The sequence below is a fragment of the Choloepus didactylus genome, chromosome 7, assembly GCF_015220235.1.
Source record: "Choloepus didactylus isolate mChoDid1 chromosome 7, mChoDid1.pri, whole genome shotgun sequence".
Classification (NCBI taxonomy): Eukaryota; Metazoa; Chordata; class Mammalia; order Pilosa; family Megalonychidae; genus Choloepus; species Choloepus didactylus.
In genome coordinates, this window is record NC_051313.1 from 116,809,511 (window position 1) to 116,828,654 (window position 19,144).

Sequence of the window (19,144 nt, forward strand, 5' to 3'; positions counted from 1 at the left end):
TAAACTAAAAACTAAAAAGGGATACCTGTATAATGCATAAGAGTTACCTCCAGAATGACTTCTCAACTCCATTTGAAATCTCTCAGCCACTAAAACTTCATTTTGTTTTATCTGTCTTCCCCCTTTTGGTTAAGAAGTCTTTCTCAACCCCACAATGCCGGGTCCAGGCTCATCCCCGGGAGTCATGTCCCAAGGTGCCAGGGAGATTTACACCCCTGGGAGTCATGTCCCATCTAGTGGGGAAGGGAGTATTTCTCCATTTGTGTCCTTGCTCTCATTTCTTTCAAGTATATACCTAATAACAGGATTACAGGCCATATGGCAACCCCATACTTGGCTTCCTGTGGAACCACCACACTGCCCTCCAGATAGGCCGAACATTGTACTTCCCCACCAACAATGAATAGGTACATCCCTCTCTCCACATTTTCTCAAGCTCTTGTATCCGTCTGTTTATTTTTTAAACAGTCTTATTCACATATCATGCAATCCTTCCTAAGTAAACAATCAATGATTCCCAGTAATAATCACATAGTTATGCATTCACCATCACAATCTGTATGAGGATATTTCCATTTCTTCCACAAAGAAAGAAGAGAAGAAAAAAAAGAAAAAAAAAAGATAGAAGAAAAAATAAAAATAAAGTAAAATACAATGAAAAGGTCAGACAACATCACCATCACCACCAAGAATACCATAACACTCCCTTATATTTCCCTCTTAATAGACTTTTAGCGTTGGTATATTGCCTTTGTTACAATTAATGGAAGCATATTACAATCTTACTGTTAACTATAGACTCTAGTTGCATTGATTGCATTTTTCCCCTATACTGTCTAATTTTCAACCCCTTGCAATGCTGACATTCATTTATTCTCCCTCATGTGAAGCATTCTTGCATTTGTACATTTAATCACCATCACTGACCATTCTAGGTTTTGCTAAGTTATAAAATCCCAGACTTTATTTTCTATCTTTCCTTTTGGTGTAACACATGCCCCTAGCCTTCCTCTTTGAACCAAACTCACTCTTATCTTTGTTCAGAGTACTTACAATATTGTACTACCATCAAAGTATTGTGCTATCCATTTCTGGATCTATTCAATCAATCCTGATGAACATTCTATACTCCTTCAGCATCAAATGCCCAATCTCTACCCTCTTTCTATCTCCTATAATCTGTGTTCTCAACTTTAATTCTCAAAGTTCACTCATTAATGTTAGTTCATATTAGTGAGACCATACAGTATTTGTCCTTTTGTTTCTGGCTAATTTCACTCAATGTAATGTCTGCTGTCCATCATTTTGTCTTTCAGATTTTATATCCTATTTTATTTTATTTCGCTCTCTTTCTTTTTACCCTTCCCTTTAGTCTTCATTTCTACCCTCTTCTTCAAATCTCTCTCTCCTGTCTTTTCCTATATGCCAGTAGTGCTCCCTTTAGTATTTCTTGTAGAGCAGGTCTCTTGTTCACAAACTCTCTTAGTGTCTGTTTGTCTGAAAATATTTTAAACTCTCCCTCATATTTGAAGGACAGTTTCACTGGATACAGAAGTCTTGGTTGGCAGTTTTTCTCTTTCAGTATCTTAAATATATCATACCACTGCCTTCTCACCTCCATAGTTTCTAATGAGAAATGCACATACAGTCTTATCCAGCTTCCCTTGTAATGTGGTGGATCATTTTTCTCTTGCTGCTTTCAGAATTCTTTGTCTTTGACATTTAATAATCTGATGATTAAGTGTCTTGGAGTAAGTCTATTCAGATCTATTCTGTTTGGGGCATGCTGCGCTACCTGGATCTGTAATTTTATGTCTTTCTTAAGAGATGGGAAAGTTTCAGTGATTATTTCCTCCATTATTCTTTCTGCCCCTTTTCCCTTTTCTTCTCATTCTGTTTCCCACACTTTTGAAAGACAAGCTTGCCAGATAAAGAATTTTCGGCCGGCAGTTTTTCTCTTTCAGTATCTTAAATATATCATATTACTGTTTTCTCACTTCCATGGTTTCTGATGAGAAATCAGCACTTAGTCTTACTGCAGATCTCTTGTATGTGATTAATCACTTTTATCATGCTGCTTTCAGAATTCTCTATATCTTTGGCATTTGACATTCTGATTAGTATGTATCTCAGAGTAGGTCTACTAGTATTTTCCTGTTTGGAGAACATTGTGCTTCTTGGACATGTATATTCTGTCTTTCATAAGAGTTGGGAAATTTTTGGCCATTATTTCCACAAATATTCTTTCTGCCCCTTTTCCCTTCTCTTCTCCTTCTGGGACACTCATGATGCACATGTTTGCATGCTTTGTGTTGCCATTTAAATCCCTGAGACCCTGAGAATTTTTAAAATTCTTTCCTCTATCTGTTCTTCTATCTGTAAGATTTTGATTGTCCTGTCTTCTAATTCGCTGATTCTTTCCTATGCCTGTTCAAATCTACTGTTTTATCTCTCTCATGTATTTTTAATCTCTTCTATTGCATCTCTCATCCCCATAATTTCCGTTATGTTTCATTTTATACTTTCTAATTCTTCATTTTCACACATTGTCTTCTTTATATCCTTTATCTCTTTAGCCATATTTTCCTTAATCTCCTTGAATTGACTTGGGAGATTTAATTCAACATCTTTGATTAGTTGTTCCAAATTCTGTGTCTCCTCTTTAATTTGTTCCCTCACTGGGCCTTATCTTCCTGTTTCTTAATACAGATTGCAATTGTTTGCTGATTTCTAAGCATCTGATTATCTTGATGTGTTTACTCTAAAGGTCAGTTTCTCTTGCCTAGGGTTTTATTGTTGGTTGGCTTTGTGTTAGGGTTGCTCTTTGACATTTGCTTCAATTTATTCTAGACCTTTAGAATAGTCCTTGTTTAATGAGTCAGATTTTTTCAGCTTTTTCATCTGATTCTTGCCCTACGTATGAGGTACAATTTTTATGATTGCATTTTTTCTGCAACTGTTTCATCTCCAGTAGAAAACTTCCTTTCTTTTGTTCCTTCTGAAGGAATCTTGTTCTGTTTTTGTTTTACCTCTATAGTATTTTACTCTCCATTCCTTGTCTCTAGCTGCTTTTGCCTGGAGGGTAGATTCTGGGAAGAGGGTAACCCTGGAGAGAGTATTTTCTAGTCAAAACAGGTCCAGGGACCCACCTAGGGGGTACAGACTAGCTCCAAAGTGTCCTGGGGAGGAATCAGGAAGGATCCCAAAAGGTCTTTCATAGCTCCCCAAGACTGTGCTTTCCTGGCCTGCCCCGAAAATGCAACCCTTCAGCTAACTGTTCCCCACAGTCTTGTGGAAGTACTGCGTCTTTAAATTTCCATTGCCTCTACCCCTGCCCGGGGAAGGGTTAAAACAATGGCTGCCACCATCTTTGCCCAGGGCGGTTTAAAACAACATCTCAGAGCCGGGACTCAAGGATCCACATTTGCTAATGAAAAACCGTAATCAGTGACTGGCTGTGCCCAGCCCTCTTCTTGGAGAAGAGGATTTTTATGCCCCTTTCTGCCAGCAGCGAGCTAGCCAGGTACTGGATCCCAAGACAGCCCGCCACAAAGGTGGGGGTTGAGCACCAGCAGTCACTGCATGGAGTGAACAACTCATTGTTTTATACTGTAGTTTACCAGCCTCCTCCTCCCATTCCTCCCTGGAAGTACAGGGTTCTTCTGGACTCTGGGGCCCCAGAGCAGTTGTTTTTGAACAGTTCCTGGGTGTTTAAAAGCTGTTTTAGTAAAAGGACAGGGTCCTGGAGCTCCCTATTCCACCATTTTCCCAGGAAGTCCATCTTGGGACCTTAATAGTACTTATTTCACAGGATTGTTCTTAGATTTAAATTATATATGTAAAGTTATGTAGAACCATGCCTGGCACATGCCAAGCTCTCATGAGATGTTAATCACTGTTCTTCTCTTCCACACAGGATCCACTACAACATACTTTACTAGCTGATGAGACAAACTACTCCCTTCCTCACAGGTCTGTCACTAGGATCATCAAAGACAATGCACATGAAAGTATTTTGTAAAACATAAAGTGTTTTATAAATATCCATACCTTCATCATCCTTATAACTGTTGACTGCAGGAAGAAAGGACAGACAGTAATATGGTGAGAGGTTGATGTGAGAAACTCTGAGATAGGCTCCAGAACTGTCTCTGTAGCCATCCATTCCTCAATTAAGTGTGTACGGTACCTGCTCTCATGGGGCAGCTGGCAGATATAATGATGAAGCCCTCAAGTCTGCCTCAATGGGCTCTCTAGCCATTGGAAGAGACTGGCACATGCAGAAATAATCAGAATTCAAGGCAAAAATTAAGAAATGCTTTAAGAAAGGTTTAAACAAAATTCATGATGAGCAGAAAGGAACATGTGATCACTCTGAACTAGGAGGCTTCTGAAAAGAGGTGGCTTTTGCACTGGATGCTGAAGGATAAGTATGACCTTGACAGGCTTAACGAGAAATGGAAATAGGTTAGGAAAGGCAGAGATATGAACCTCGTGCCCAGGGACTCGTGGACTCACAAAAGAGACCCCCTCAGGACCAAGACCTTTCTTCTGATGAGAATTATTGTGCTTCCATCTGCTGAACTACACAGCTTTCAACACTTCTCATAGTTTGTTCTCAGCACTTCTCAGTCTGCCCTTCTAGTACAGACAGGAAGTAAGAGGACACAGGGAGGTCCATTTTCTGACTCTCCCCATACATCAACACAGCTGTTCTACTGAATAAGACATACCATCATATTAGTTCCTAGTCTCTTCAACTTCCAATCTTTATTCATTCCGTGTATTCATTTTCCTTTTACCCCGTGAGCTGCTGAAAAAAAGGGGTCTTCTGTGTTGCATTTTAATTAGTATGATGATCCTTTGTTACCTTGAGGAAATGTGAATAGTAACATTTTAACATTTACAGATTTTCAGTCATCTCTGCCAATTTAAATTAGGGCTGTAAAATGTAGCTCATGCTAGGGGTTGCTAACTCCACACAATCTTTGGGGTCCCAAAGGAGAAGGCTGGGCTACTCCAGTTTACCAGATTGTTTTGCTTTCTTTTTTCCACTAGGACTGGAACCCCTAAATTGCCTGGTCACTAAGTGAGCATCAGAAATCATGCATATCCAGGAGAATCCCTACTCTTGGCTACTTTTTCAGGGTTACCGTGCCTTTCCCAGGAGGAAGGTACTGACTAGGACACTCAGACATTCACTGGGAACTGCAATCTGGATGACAAATAGACTGAGAGTACCTTCTGATCCATGGCAACCTGATAAACAGAACAGCCTGGGATTCAAGAGGCCCAGCACTGTGACTTTTCCCCTCTGGATCTCTTTCAAAAAATGAAGGAGTACATTTTCTAGGGCTTTGAGATTTAGTGTGGTTTAAATCTGTGATTAGACGACTTTTCTAAGGTACCTTCCAGTTCTAGGATGTTACAAATGTGGGTAGCAGAGCTTCTGATGAAATGGTTTAGTCTCATGGTTTAAAGCACAGGTTTTGAGTTCAAACTAGGGCTTAAATTCCAGCTCTAAAACCTAACTTCTTCCTCATTTATAAACAGGGATGCAAATAGTCCCTACTCTGAAGATTTGTCTTGAGATATTCAATGATATAACCAGAGTGAATGAATTTAGCACGGTGGCCAGCCAATAGCAAGCATTCAGTAAATGGAAGGTGCAATCATTATCATTTTTCATTTTCAACCATTTCCAAACTGCACTTCAAACTAACACTGCACAAAGTGGTTGGTTTCCTTTTTCCCAAATCTGTAGACAAAAATGGTTTCTTCTCAGTGCCCCTGTGAACCAGCAGAATAAAACTGAAATGCCAGGGAAGGTACAGTAGAGGGTACAGGTACACCTTCAGGGGTCTTGAGCTTGGTTCAGGGTGAAATGTAAGAGCACTAGTGGAAAATCTTCAGGCCAGGTATCATCTCCACTGGCCTCAGTTCCATGGGTACAGCCCAGCCTTGGGATTCAAGATTGTTTCAGGCTGACTTGGTCCTTGATTACTTCATTACATCACATCTCCCCCAATTCCTTAAACTCCTCCTGAAGATTCTGTTCACTGCCTGCTCCTGGATCTCTGGCCCCTCAAACTCCCCCATTCTTCTGCCCAGATCAGCTTCCAACCAGTTGTGATTTAACCATGCCTAATGCACTAGCACACTTGCTGCCCTTGTTCCAGCTGATCTGCCAGTTCCAACAATGGGTATTCACAAGCATTTGCTTTCTCCTCTCCAGATGATGGAATGCTGAACACTGCTGAATACTTAAGAAATAACTGATTGAGTCCTCTACCAATTCATCTAACTCAGTTGGGTTCCAACAGCTACCACTTATCAGGCACCAGATATTCTGTGCCAGACACTGTACTGTGCATTTTATTTTTAACATTCACAACAATTATGAGGTAAGAATTAGTATCCCTACTTTACAGTAGATACTAAGGCTTAGAGAGGTTGAATGACTTCCTTAAGATCAGCAGCCAGTAAGTGGTAGAGCAAGAATTCAAACCCAATCCTGACTACTAGGCCTAGCCATCTTTTTATTCATCTCTTGAAAACTATGATACCATCATAAGATCAATTCCTCATCTTTTCTGCTCTTTTCAAATTATCGTCTTTCCCATAGAACCTGTACTCTTGGAGGATAATCACACCAACTTTCCTAAGAAGACTCAGGTCAGACAAATTTCTTTAACTATCCTCAACACCATGCCAAAATTTGGGGGTAATTTCATTTCTTCCCACTTGTCACGGAGAAACATCTCCCTTTCTAGGATTTACCAATGGCTTTCTAATAGCATGACCCTTTTTCTAATCTTTATCTTTTTGCTCTTTCTACATCATTTGATACTTTTTAACATTCTTCCTCTTTGTAACTCCCACCTTGGTGTAAATGAGCCTCTTCTTCTTGGTTACAGGATTTTTAGATAGGCTCTTAGCCACCTAGAATAAAGACTACATTTACCATCTCCTTTGTAGCCAGGTGCACCACATGTCCAATGGGTTATAAGTGAAAGTGGTAAGTGCAACTTCTGGGAATTGTCTTTAAAGTGCCCTTCTTCTTCTCTTTCTTCCTTCTTGTGCCATTCACTTGAACACAAACAGCCATCAAGGACCATGAAGGGGCAGAGAGAGGGAGCCTGGGTCCTTCAACAATCATGAAACTGTCCTACCTGCCCTGGACTTACTTTTGAATTTCCCACTTCGTTAAACTGCGGTTATTTTGCATTTTCTGTCACATTCCACCTTAGCTTCTAAGATACTGCACTATCTTAGTTATTTTCCTAAGTCTCTTTCTCCTTGTGCCCCTAAATATGTCTGTTCTTAATCTCATCAATCTTTCTAGTCTTTCCCTCAGAAATTGATTCTTTTATATATTAACATTCACCTAAACCTGGATGATTGAAGAATCTATATTTCTAATTGTAACATCTATTTTGAACATCAGACCTACATTTCCAAGTGTTTACTGACTATCTTTACCTGGATGTTCTCCTGGTATCTGAAATACCTCAAACTCAAACATATGCAAAATTGAACTTAACACCTTCCCTCAAAAACACTCCTCCTGAATTCCCTATTTCTATTAGTTGCACAATATTTTTCCAGTTAAGAAGGATCAAAACCTCAGACTTACCTGCAATACCCTCTCTCCTCCTCATCCTCCTCATCTGACTATAAAGTCTTATTAATTCTACCTATGCAATACCTCTCCCAGCCATCCCCTTTGTGGTGGTTTAGAGCTTTATGTACCCCAGAAAAACATGTTATTAAACTTAAGCCATCCTTGTGTGTGAATCCATTGTCAATAGGACCTTTTGATGAGGTTACTTCAGTCAAGGCGTGGTCCACCTCAATCAAGATGGGTCTTAATCTTATTACTGGAGTCCTTTATAAGCAGAATGAAATTCAGACACAGAGAGAAAAAGCCAGAGGGAGCAGCTAGAAACTGAACACCAAAGGAACCGGAAGAGAAGGGAGAGACCAGGAGATGCTACCATGTGCCATGCCATGTGAGAAGCCAAGGACCAAGGATCTTCAGCAGCCAGCTCCAGAACACCACAGTCTTCAGGAAGAAAGTATCACTTCGATTTGGACTTCTTCCTAATCTCAAAACCATGAGTGAGTAAATTCCCATTGTTTAACCTGACCCATTTCATGGTATTTGCTTGAGCAGCCTAGGAAATTAAAACACCCTTCTTCTAATAACCTCTTGCTGTGTTCCTAGTCTGGGTATTCCTGCCTCCAGTCTCTTCCACCTGCAATCTAAGATGCCACAATTATACATTCTTCAAGTGTGGCTACTATCCTGTCATCCCAATTCAAAAGGATTCAACAACATACCACTGTCTTGGGAATAAACACTGACATTTGAGATCCAATACTCTCCAACAAGTTCCCTTTGCTCCAGCCAAACTTGATTATTTACCATTCTCCAAACATACTGTCTATTTTTTCCCATCATATTACTGTTGTTTATGTTACTCCCTCTGACTGGAATGCCCTCTCCTTCCTTCTCACTTCTACCCATCAAGTTTAATTCTCTATTTAGGGTTCAGTTGAAATGATACTTCCTTTATATAGTCATCCCTGATCTCTTACTCTAACATAATTTATTCCCCTTTTGTACTCCCAAATTACTTTTATACCACCTTTAGGTGAATTTAACATATTCTGCCCTTTTATGGTTATTTTACATGTCTTATCTACTTTCTGTTTTACCAGTATTGGATTTCCTATGGTGCCCTACATATTGTATATAAATGGCTGTTGCTACATTTTGTGAAAGAAAATATAGATGCTTAGTTCACAAGGTTTTGGGTTGCACCATAATGGAAAGAAAAGTGAACTATTTCAATTTCGAAACATAAATTGATAAGAAGACAGTTGTACAGTGGGGCTGTTGGCAGGAGATCATCTAAGGAAAGAAGGTGAGAGAAGGGGAAGCTGAAAAAGATAAGGGCTTAATTTTTAAATGGTCTCATATACATTTTCTGCCTTTAGAAAAGGTGCCTAAACATACTTCTTGGAAAATACAGTGAAAATCTAGCCTAGACTTCCAGATAAAGATGGTGGATTGAACAAAAGCACCTATTTTCTTTCCTTCTTGAAATCTCACTAAACCAATAATAAAAGGAGATCTTTGTTTATGTCATTATGCCATAAACCCAGAAAAACAGCATGAAAAAAAAAAAAAAAAAAGAACAGAATTTTGGAAGTGGGACTGCAGATAGAAGGCACACCTGAGAAAACTCAGTCCTAAACTGGTAAAGGGAAAAGTCAAGATTTACACAACAGAATTCCCCAAAGGCTAAGTAACTGACAGTGCTGTGGATGTGGGAATGGAGGGAGAAGGTATAATAATATTTTCTTCCCCTGAATGAGGAAAACACTTCAAACAGATGCACACAGGCCCAAATTCATAGCTCTCAGAAATAATGACTCAATTGCATCTAAAAAACACCTTGTATGTCTATATACAACACCTAACTCTGAAGAAAGAAAAGGCCAAAGGGTCCACATGTATTATTGTCCTCAGATAATCATTCATCACTGTCCTAAGCCAAGCAAACACTTCACCTGGACCCATGTACTATTACTGAATGCTACAGAAAAGCACCACAGAGAATAAGAGTTTTAGAGCTCTTGGCTACTTTCCCATTTGCTATCAAACTCGGAAAGTTTCCGTTGTTTTTCTGGGTGGTTGTATGTCCAGAATGTCCAGTGGACAAAGATTTAAATACTAAAGAGAAATAAATGACTGTGGTACACAAAACATTGCTCTCAGTTTTGCTAGTGCTGCATAATGATTTCAGAAGAATTTTCCTACCTTTTGAAACCGTTTCAATAGCACAGGAAAGACCTTTTAGATAAAACTGTCACAAAACCAGCTAGGCCTGATGCTTTTTGGGAAATCTGGGCCTCTGTCTCTTGGACAGAAGCTTTCTACTTCTGTCAGTTGTTACCATTTCTAAGGCATGAATGGTATTTCTGGGTGGGAAAATTCTTCACTGTGAAGGATTGCCCAGCAAAGTGCAGGATGCTTAGCATACTAAATGCCAGTAGCAACCCCACCTCAACCAGTCAATGTGTGAAGCAAAAAACTCTCCCAGACAATTCTAAATGCTCCCTGGGGGGAATAATAGCAACTCTTACTAACCACATAAAATTTATTCCTATAAATTCTCTTACTACTAATTTTTTAAATCTCTGAATTTGTGATTGTATGTTCTTCACATCGTTCCTACATGTTGCTTTTCCCCTCTTTTCTTGATCATAATTGCCAGAGATCTTTAAAAGAACAACAAACCAATTTTTCATTCTAATGATGAAGTCTACTGGTTTTTGTTTTTTTATTTCATTATTACTGCTTTTTTCTTTATTTAACCAAGGTTTAACATGCATACGATAAAGTGCATGAAGTATATTATCTATTTTTAACTTGATTAATTCCTCTCTTATACTTTCTTTTGGTTAATTTTTAGTTTTTCTTGTTTTTTTTTAACAAATGAATTTAAGGATATAGGTATTTATATGAGGTGCTTCTATGACCATTAATTCCTATATAGAATAACTAGAAAAAAAAATGATAGGCAACTCACAGACTAAATATATAAAGCTAATCAATAAGATGTTCTACTTCATTAGATTAGGCAAATATTTTAAAAAGACAACTTTTTTGCTTATAATGGTGAGAAATATTAAAGAGTGATAATATGCCCTATTAGTGAAGGAAGGGGGAAAAGAGTATGCTCATTCACCGTTAAGGAAGGGTGATTTAGCTCCACCAATTAGATCTAAACATGAATATACACTGTGACTTACTAATTTTACTTCAATCTTAAAGAATATATGTGTACAGAGTGTGCATAGCAGTCAAATTTATAACAGATAAATATTAGAGACAACCCTTAAACATTCATCAACTGGGGAATGAAAAAACAAATTATGGCATATTTAACAGCCATTAAAAAAGAATAAGGTAGATGTTAAGAACTAATACAAAATAGTATCTATGATCTATAGACACGGTAAACACAAAAATTCACAAAAAAAATATTATCTGATTTTAGATTAAAAACAAAAAATCTGACAGAGTCACTTTTGTATGAAGCAATGGCCTGGTAGTTTGAATTGCAATTCCCCCCCACCCCCCATACTAATGTAATTTTAAAAAACAAAAAAAACTCTCCCATCCCATCCCTCACCTTGTTGTTTCTTGAATTTTACTAAGGAAGGGCTGAAAGCTCTGATAGCCTTAATATGGTTTTTTGGAAAAATTAATTCATAAAAACTGCATAAGGTAGTGACAGGAATGGAAAAGCAAAGAAAATTTAATATGTATTATCTCACATCATCATCTGCTAATGTGCCTTACTTTTAACAACCCTAGCAGGCTAGCTTTCCCTGCCAGACTGACAACTGAGAACTCGGCAGAGCCCATTTTCATATTTAATGTCTGAAAGCTCTTTGAGTGATCCAAGCAGCTAGCCTGGAAGCAGGCACACCCTACGTGCTAACAGTTCCATTAAATCTGCTTCCCACACCACCCACTCTCAACAGTTAGCTCAATATTGCAGAAACCAAAGCAAAGGAAGACCAGACATGAGGTCTTAGGTCAGCTTCCTGCTTAATCTGGAGATTTGACCTAGGGACTGAAAATTCCCATCAAGAATACTTGGCAGTCCAGGATATCAGTTGCAGTTTATCAAGTTCATCTACCTTTTCCCTTTACTTCTTTCCAAAGGGTGAACAAGCTATTTTGTAGTGGTTCTGAAGCCCTGGAGAGGGAGAAGGAATTGGAATCTCTCTCCTCCATGATTCTAAAGATTCTTCCCTCACTAAGAACCATTTTCAAATAGAGCATTAAATTAATTAAGTGCTTGTTCTTTAGGGTTAATTCCAATATGATTTATTAGTAAATGACAAGACAGGGTATTGGTGTTCTACTTCATTTTCTTTAAGTATTTTAATTAAAAATCTACCAATGTAATTGGAAGATTCACTACAGTTATGATACCAATTTTCCTCAAACTCCTAAATAGAGTCAATGCAATCCTAATAAAAATCCTAGAAGAATTTTTTATAGCAATCAATAAGCTGATTCTAACCTTATAAGGAAAGAAAAAGGAACTAGAACAGCCAAAACAATTTTGAAAAAGATTAACAAAGTTGCAAAGGCAGTTCCATGGAAAAAGGATAGTCTTTTTCACAAATGGTGCTAAAACGATTGGACATCTATATGCATAAAAATGCATCTTAATCCATATCCCATCCTATATTCAAAAATTAATTCAAAATGGATGGTAGACCTAAATGTAAAACCTAAAGCTATAAAACTTCTAGAAGAAAACATAGGAAGAAATATTTATGACCTTGAGTCAGGCAAAAACTTCTTAGATACAATCCCTTTAAAAAAAACTTCCTCAAAATTAAGAACCTCTGTTCTACAGAAGACCGTTAAGGGAATAAAAGAGAAGCCAAAAATTAGGAGAAAATCACATTTCTGAAAAAAGGACTTGTGTCTAAAATATATAAAGGACTTTCAGAACTCAACAGCAAGAAAACAAAAACACAATTAAAAAAAATTGAGCAAAAGATATGAGCAGATATGTCATTAAAGAAGATGTAAAGATGGCAAATAAGCACATGAAAAGATGCTCAACATCATCAGCCATTAGAAAAATTCATACTAAATTGATGATGTGATATCACTATACTTCTATTACAATTGCTAAATTTATTTTAAAAACTAACAATAATAAAGTGCTGGGGAGGACACATAGCTACTGGAACTCTCATACACTGCTGTTGGGAATGAAAAATGGCATAACCACTCTGGAAAATAGTTTGTAGTTTCTTATAAAGTCAAGCACATATTTATTAGGACCTAACAATCTCATTCCCAGGTATTTACCCAAGTGAAATGAAAACCTATATCCACACAAAAATCTGTACATGAATGTTTATAGCACCTTTATTTGTAATTGCCAAAAGCTCTAAACCCAAATATCCCTGAATTAGTGAATGGATAAACTGTGGTACATCCATTCAATGGAATTCTACTCAGCAATAAAAAAGAACAAATTACTGACATACACAACAACATGGGTGACTCCCAAATGCTAATATCATACTAAGTGAAAGGAGCAGACTCAAAAGGATATATACTGTATGATTCCATTCATATGACATTCTGGAAAAGACAAAACTATTGGGATAGAGATCAGCAGTGCTTGCCAGGGTAAGGGAGAGATGAGGGGTTGACTACAAAGGAACACAAGAATTTTTTAGTATTTTGCAACTCTTCTGTATTTTGGTTGTTGTGGCAATTATATGCCTGCATTTGCCAAAACTCACAGAACTATACACAAAAGGGGTGAATTTTACTGGGTCTAAATAATAACTTTTTAAAAGGCTCCAAAACGCAAACTGTGAAAAAATAAAGCAAAAAAAAACCTACTATGAAAATGACCACAAAGTTCCCACATGCCAAAAGGGAAAACCTTTCAAAACACAAAAAATAAGGTCTACAATGTTACAGACATAGGCCCACACTCTCTTTGCCACTCCCTACCCTCCGACAGGCCTAGCAGAGAGCATTTAAAAAAAAAACCCATCTCATCCCCCATTCTTACCTGAATCACAGACTGTCTTTAGATTGGGAGGAGGCACAAATAATATTCCACATAGGACCTAGTTCCTGCGAGCTAGAGAGCTGGGAAAAGCCACAGGAGTTCCTTCATATTACAGTGGGAATTGCATATTCCCTTCTTGTTCTTTTAAGAGAAGAGGGGCTAACACAAATTCTCAAGCAGTGGACACTCACCTCTGTCACGACTGCATTTACAGTGACTGGCTGGATCTCAATCCTACTGCACTCCCTTATGGAGGAAACTGAATTTTGCAGAGAGGATGAAAGTAGGCCAAGGCGAGCACTCTAGTTACCGGTGGCGGCCAATCACAGGCCCTTCCCCAGGAGTCTCTTGCTCTGAGGTCAGGACTCAAAAGCAGAGTCTGTTCTATCAGCCTGAACCCAAAGGGACTGACTTGTTGAGCTTGTTTTTCCACAGTATTAACCTGAGGGTTTATGATAGGACATCCCAAATCAATCTCTGCCACCGTGCTGTGCTGGTACTCTCTCCTTCCACAGTTATCATCAGTTCTGACCTAACCTTTTCTTGTTTCAAGGGCAAAAGGGTGGCAAGCCAATTCTCCAGGGCATATAATCCACATATTGAAAACTAAAGGCCGTAACACACCCACCACCCCAGACTGCCCACTGAAATTCAACTGTCCCATCATTCTTGTTCCACCCATGATCAAAAACTTTTAAAATCCTTTTGGAATTGTTTCTGCCAGGGGAGAAAACGTACCTTTTGCTTTTCCATTCACTGACACCACTTTCTTTGTTTCCGCTGTTAACAACAGCTCATAAGGGTGCTCATCCTCTTCCCTGGCTGCGCTTCCTTGGCTCCTGGGTCTCGTGGCCAGGACCTAGGAGACAGAAATATTACAATACTTCTTGTGTAGGTGACTAATACCAAAACAGGGTGGTATTAGAGAGGAGGGGAAGAGAAGGGTAATAATCCAGGTGTGTCACATGCAAACACAATTGCCCAGCTCTTTTCTGAGTATATACCTGTACTTAAAATCTCAATGGCCTTCGATTAGAATGCTCCCCTTTCCTAAACTCACTTTATCCTTCAAAAAACTATAAATAAAATCTAAGATCCTTCCTTCTCTTGCCTTTCCATGCCCCCACAGTGTTCTGCAAGATCTCTTTCCTGTGGATAACATTTCCCAAGTGTTGTTAAGCCATGCTGCATCATTAATGGCCCTCTTTCTCCATGTTTCCTTCCTAATATGTACACATACTACCCAATGGCTGGAATCCTTCCCACTTTCTTAAGAGAGAATCAAAATTACTTCTGACAACCCTCAATGCCCAATATTTGCTAGAAACAAATTGGTCTGTGGCTCCTTCTCTATTTCTGTAAGCCTTCCTTCACAGGTTCTGGGGATTAGAGGGAAAGATTTCCAAGAGCTGGTTTCCTACCACATTTATGATAATGTAATTTTAAATTAATTCTACCGATCTCAGTTCTGAAAAAAGTTGAGTACCTAGGCAGTATGAATCTCAGTGTAGAAAAAGCAGCTCTGTCTACTGAAAAACCCGAATCCAGGCAGCCAAGTGTCTCTGATGAAATGGCTAGACGAAAGCTAGCTCCTACACCTGCCATCCGTGAGCTTTTGGTCAGCTGAGGGACCTGGTAGCCACAGCTAGTTACGGTATCAGAGTAGCCAAGCTTCTCCTTAAATCAATATAATTAGTGTCACAACCACACTGGGAAAGTGAATGGAGACCTTGCTGTGGAAGATAATTCTGGCACATCTGTCTTAAGAATCCAATGTGTTTCATAGGCAAATTAAGAATAATCACATACTAGCTATTAGGAGAGCAAACCAAAGCACAGAATCTTTTCTTGAGCAGTTTGGGTAGGATCAGGGGGTGATATTACGAATTGTACCTAACAAATAATGGCACCCTGCAAATGTGATTCTTTGGCACACATAGAGAAATCTCCTTCACTGACATATCCCATGGCTCACTGGAAACAAATCAGGTTTGTGATTCATCAGGGTTTTGCTTCTTCAAGTCATAGCTCACTGTGTTCTGGCCTAACGAAAGAAGGTTCCAACAGCCTGAGACTACATGAGAAGCTATAGCTCCTGTTTGTTAACAAGGCTGCCATTCAAAAGACAGAATGATAGCCTCTTTCTAAAATTCTGTTAAGCACAGCAGGAACTTCTACTTACAACATGCCACCTGGACACTAAAAGCTATTTCATTATTATGAGCCATTTGCTTGTTCTACTCATTTCTTTTGCATCTTCATAGTAACACAATTAAGGAAACAAAAAGGGACTAATAAGCTGTACACACAGTGTCAACTTAATACCCCAGTTTTTACAGACAGGAATTTTTGTTATGCAGGTTTACATACCCATAGCTATCACATATGCAGAGCCTTAGAAATCTGATTCTGTGAGTGTTCTACCCCCAGTAAGAGCCCTCATTGAGCCCCAGGCATTCTTCACCAAGAGGTATCTGACAGCCTGGATGCCTGACCTATAATATCCTTTATTTTCAAGTAGGACAGGACTGGTGACTGCTATCTGGAAAATCTGGCACACTGGACCTGCATCCATTACATGTCTGGCTCTCATGAGGACAACTGGAAGCAGAGAACCGTCAAATGTCAGAGCTGGTGAGGACTTGAATGTCACAGTCTGGGTTCTAGCCCTTTCATTTTGTAGATGATGAAATGCAGTTTCCCAGAGAGGTCTAGAAATAGCAGAGGGTTACACAGAGAGCTCGCAGCAGAGCTGTGACCATAAAATTCAGGTCCCCTAATTCTGTACCAGAATGGCCCCATTTTTTTTATGGGAAATATGATTTCTCCACCCAATTTGGAACCATATTTCTCCTTCAATACCTAATAAGTCCTCTGCAGATAACTCACACAATATTAGGGTGTTCTTTTCCTCTTGGTCCTGGCCCCAACCAGCTATGAGATTGAAATCTTGCAATAAAGCAATAAACTGCTTCTCTTTGAGCCTGGGTCTTAGTGAAGCCCTGTGTCCCAGTGAATACAGCAATAACTGATCTTCAACAGAAAGGATTCTGTTCTTTACTAAATGATTCCTTAAACTTTTTTTTCCCTTTCCTCCAGGGATAACAATAAATCAGAGCTGAAAAAACATATTCTCTGCTATGGAGAATAGCAACATTTCTGTTGCAGAGAAAATCTACTAGCAGTGACCACCTTACTGTGACCAAGGGAATGGCAAGCCAGGGGGTGAGCAGCCGCAACCTCCCATGAACTTTTAACACTTCCGAGCATACTGAAGGCCATGCCCCATTCTGCAGGGTGAAACATTTCAATAGCATGTGTGTTTTGTGTGTGGGGGTTTACTTTTTAAAGCCATTTCATGATTTTCTGGTCATTACTCTGGTTAGTTCTCCTGGAGCCAGAAGAGTACAATAAATTTATTGAGAACTTACTCAAAATACTACATAATTTCAATAGTTTTTTCTAGCTCAGTGTGTCCTATTCTTCAATTTTAAAAAATCAGCTAATATAAAGCAGTTAAGTCTCATAACTTTATCCCTCAAGGGCTTCAATGAATCATCCAACAATGACAAGCCTCAGAAAGACGGATATGAACATTGGGACAGACTGCTTGACCAATACAAAAACCTATGTTTTAGTGAAGTCAATGCCTCCTGAGATTTGAGCTTTGGGGTACTAAAGCTTTGAGAGTATAACAAATAAGATGGTGAAGACCACAGAGTCTAAACAAAAAACTTGTTCACTTTTGGAGAGGACGTATCCATTCAGACTTCAGCATACAGACAAAATCTGCCTAGATTGTTATAAGGGATAATGACCCAGGCCAGACCACCTCTCTATATAAGTACCTATAATCATCACTAAATAATCAAAGTCAGGGTTCTCATAGGCTTCCAGTCTATGCTGGTCCAGCTGACTGAAATACTGACTATGCTGGTCCATCCGGAAGCAAGCCCTAGAATATGCAAGTTATATAGTCTCCCACACAGGAAAGTAATATGGAGATTTTTTTCCCTACCTCTTGATACCGTGTTATTGCCAAATTGTATGCTTGAGAAGCCCTATGAGTATAGAAAGGGTTGATCTTCCAGCATTCCTTTAAGTCTTACCCCTATCCTTGTGCATTAGGGATTTTAATCTAAGACCTTGTTAAAGAGGAGGCACAGAGCATTTATGGCGATCTAGGCCCAACTAAATATACTCCATACTACTAAGTTTCTCCTTATAAACAGGGAGTAATGAAGCAAACCTCCATTTATATAAAAATGTAGGGTCTTACTACATGCACTCATATCTACTAGCAATGTATTATTCTCAAGAGACTGTATTTCTAGAAACCCCTTGCTATAAAGCATAAGAATAAGCATTTTGTAATTAAAGGTTAGAAAGAAATAGGGGCAGAATTTATACAAAGAATAGAAATCTCCTATCTCCAACAATAACTTTCACATTTTTAAAAGACCTTCCTTGTATTTATTCTTTTTGTTAACTAAAACCCATCTTCTGGTTCCATGTGTTTATACTGAAAAAAAGAACCTGTTTCACTGGATGGGCCATGGTCACACTGTAAAAAATTAACTCTGCATTCTAGGGATAAAGTTATGAGACTTAATTAACTGCTTTTATTAGCTGATTTTTTAAAAGTGAAGAATAGGACACACTGAGCTAGAAAAAACTATTGACATTATGTAATATTTTGAGTAAGTTTTCAATAAATTTATTATTCTCTGATTGGCAGGAAGTGTTAAAGGAGCATTTTAAAGCTGAAACATCAAGGAAAACATGATTTTTTTTTCATATATCGAAATGAAAAGATCAAGCTATCTACCCAATAACAACATTTCTTTAAAAAAAAGAAAAAAAAGACTATTCAAATAACCTTCTTTGACCAGAAACTGTTGAACTGTAATCCAGTAGCCTTGATTCTTGAAGATGATCATATAACTATACAGCCTTTACAGTGTGACTGTGTAATTGTGAAAATCTTGTGACTGACACTCCTTTTATAAAGTGTATGGACAGATGAGTAAGAAAATAAAGACAAAAAATAAATAAATGATGGGGGGGGATAAGGGATATGGAATGTTTTGGGTGTTCTTTTTTCTTTTATTCGTATTTTAACTTTTTTGGGGGGGTAATGAAAATATTAAAAAAGTGATTGTGGTGAATAATGCACAACTATATGATGATACCATTTATCCTTAACTGTACACTTTAGATGATTACCTGGTATGTGAATATATCGCAATAAAACCATTAAAAAAATAAAAACACACTGAATTGAAAAAAAAAATAATCTTTTTGCCCACCCCCCACCCCACCCCCCAATTCATGACTCCTGTTTCTATTCTGAGTCTTCATGACATTTTTCATGTTTGGCTTGGTGAGGATTCTTCATGTCAAATGACTTAGGGAAACCACAAAAACTAGAAATAAGATGTTCCAGGTAGAAACACTGAACCTCACTACTGTGGCCCAGTCTAGAGAACAAGGATTAGGGGGATACT

General features: G+C 38.4%; 1 protein-coding gene across 8 annotated transcripts in view; it reads right to left on the reverse strand.

Moving 5' to 3' along the window:
- ANKS1A (ankyrin repeat and sterile alpha motif domain containing 1A) overlaps positions 1-19,144 on the reverse strand; it is a 240,219-nt gene that overhangs the window by 114,010 nt on the left and 107,065 nt on the right. For all 8 annotated transcript variants that reach the window (XM_037843766.1, XM_037843767.1, XM_037843765.1 and 5 more), the window contains one exon: positions 14,376-14,496. In XM_037843766.1, coding sequence (XP_037699694.1) covers positions 14,376-14,496 — 121 coding nt within the window. The remainder of the gene's footprint in view (positions 1-14,375; positions 14,497-19,144) is intronic.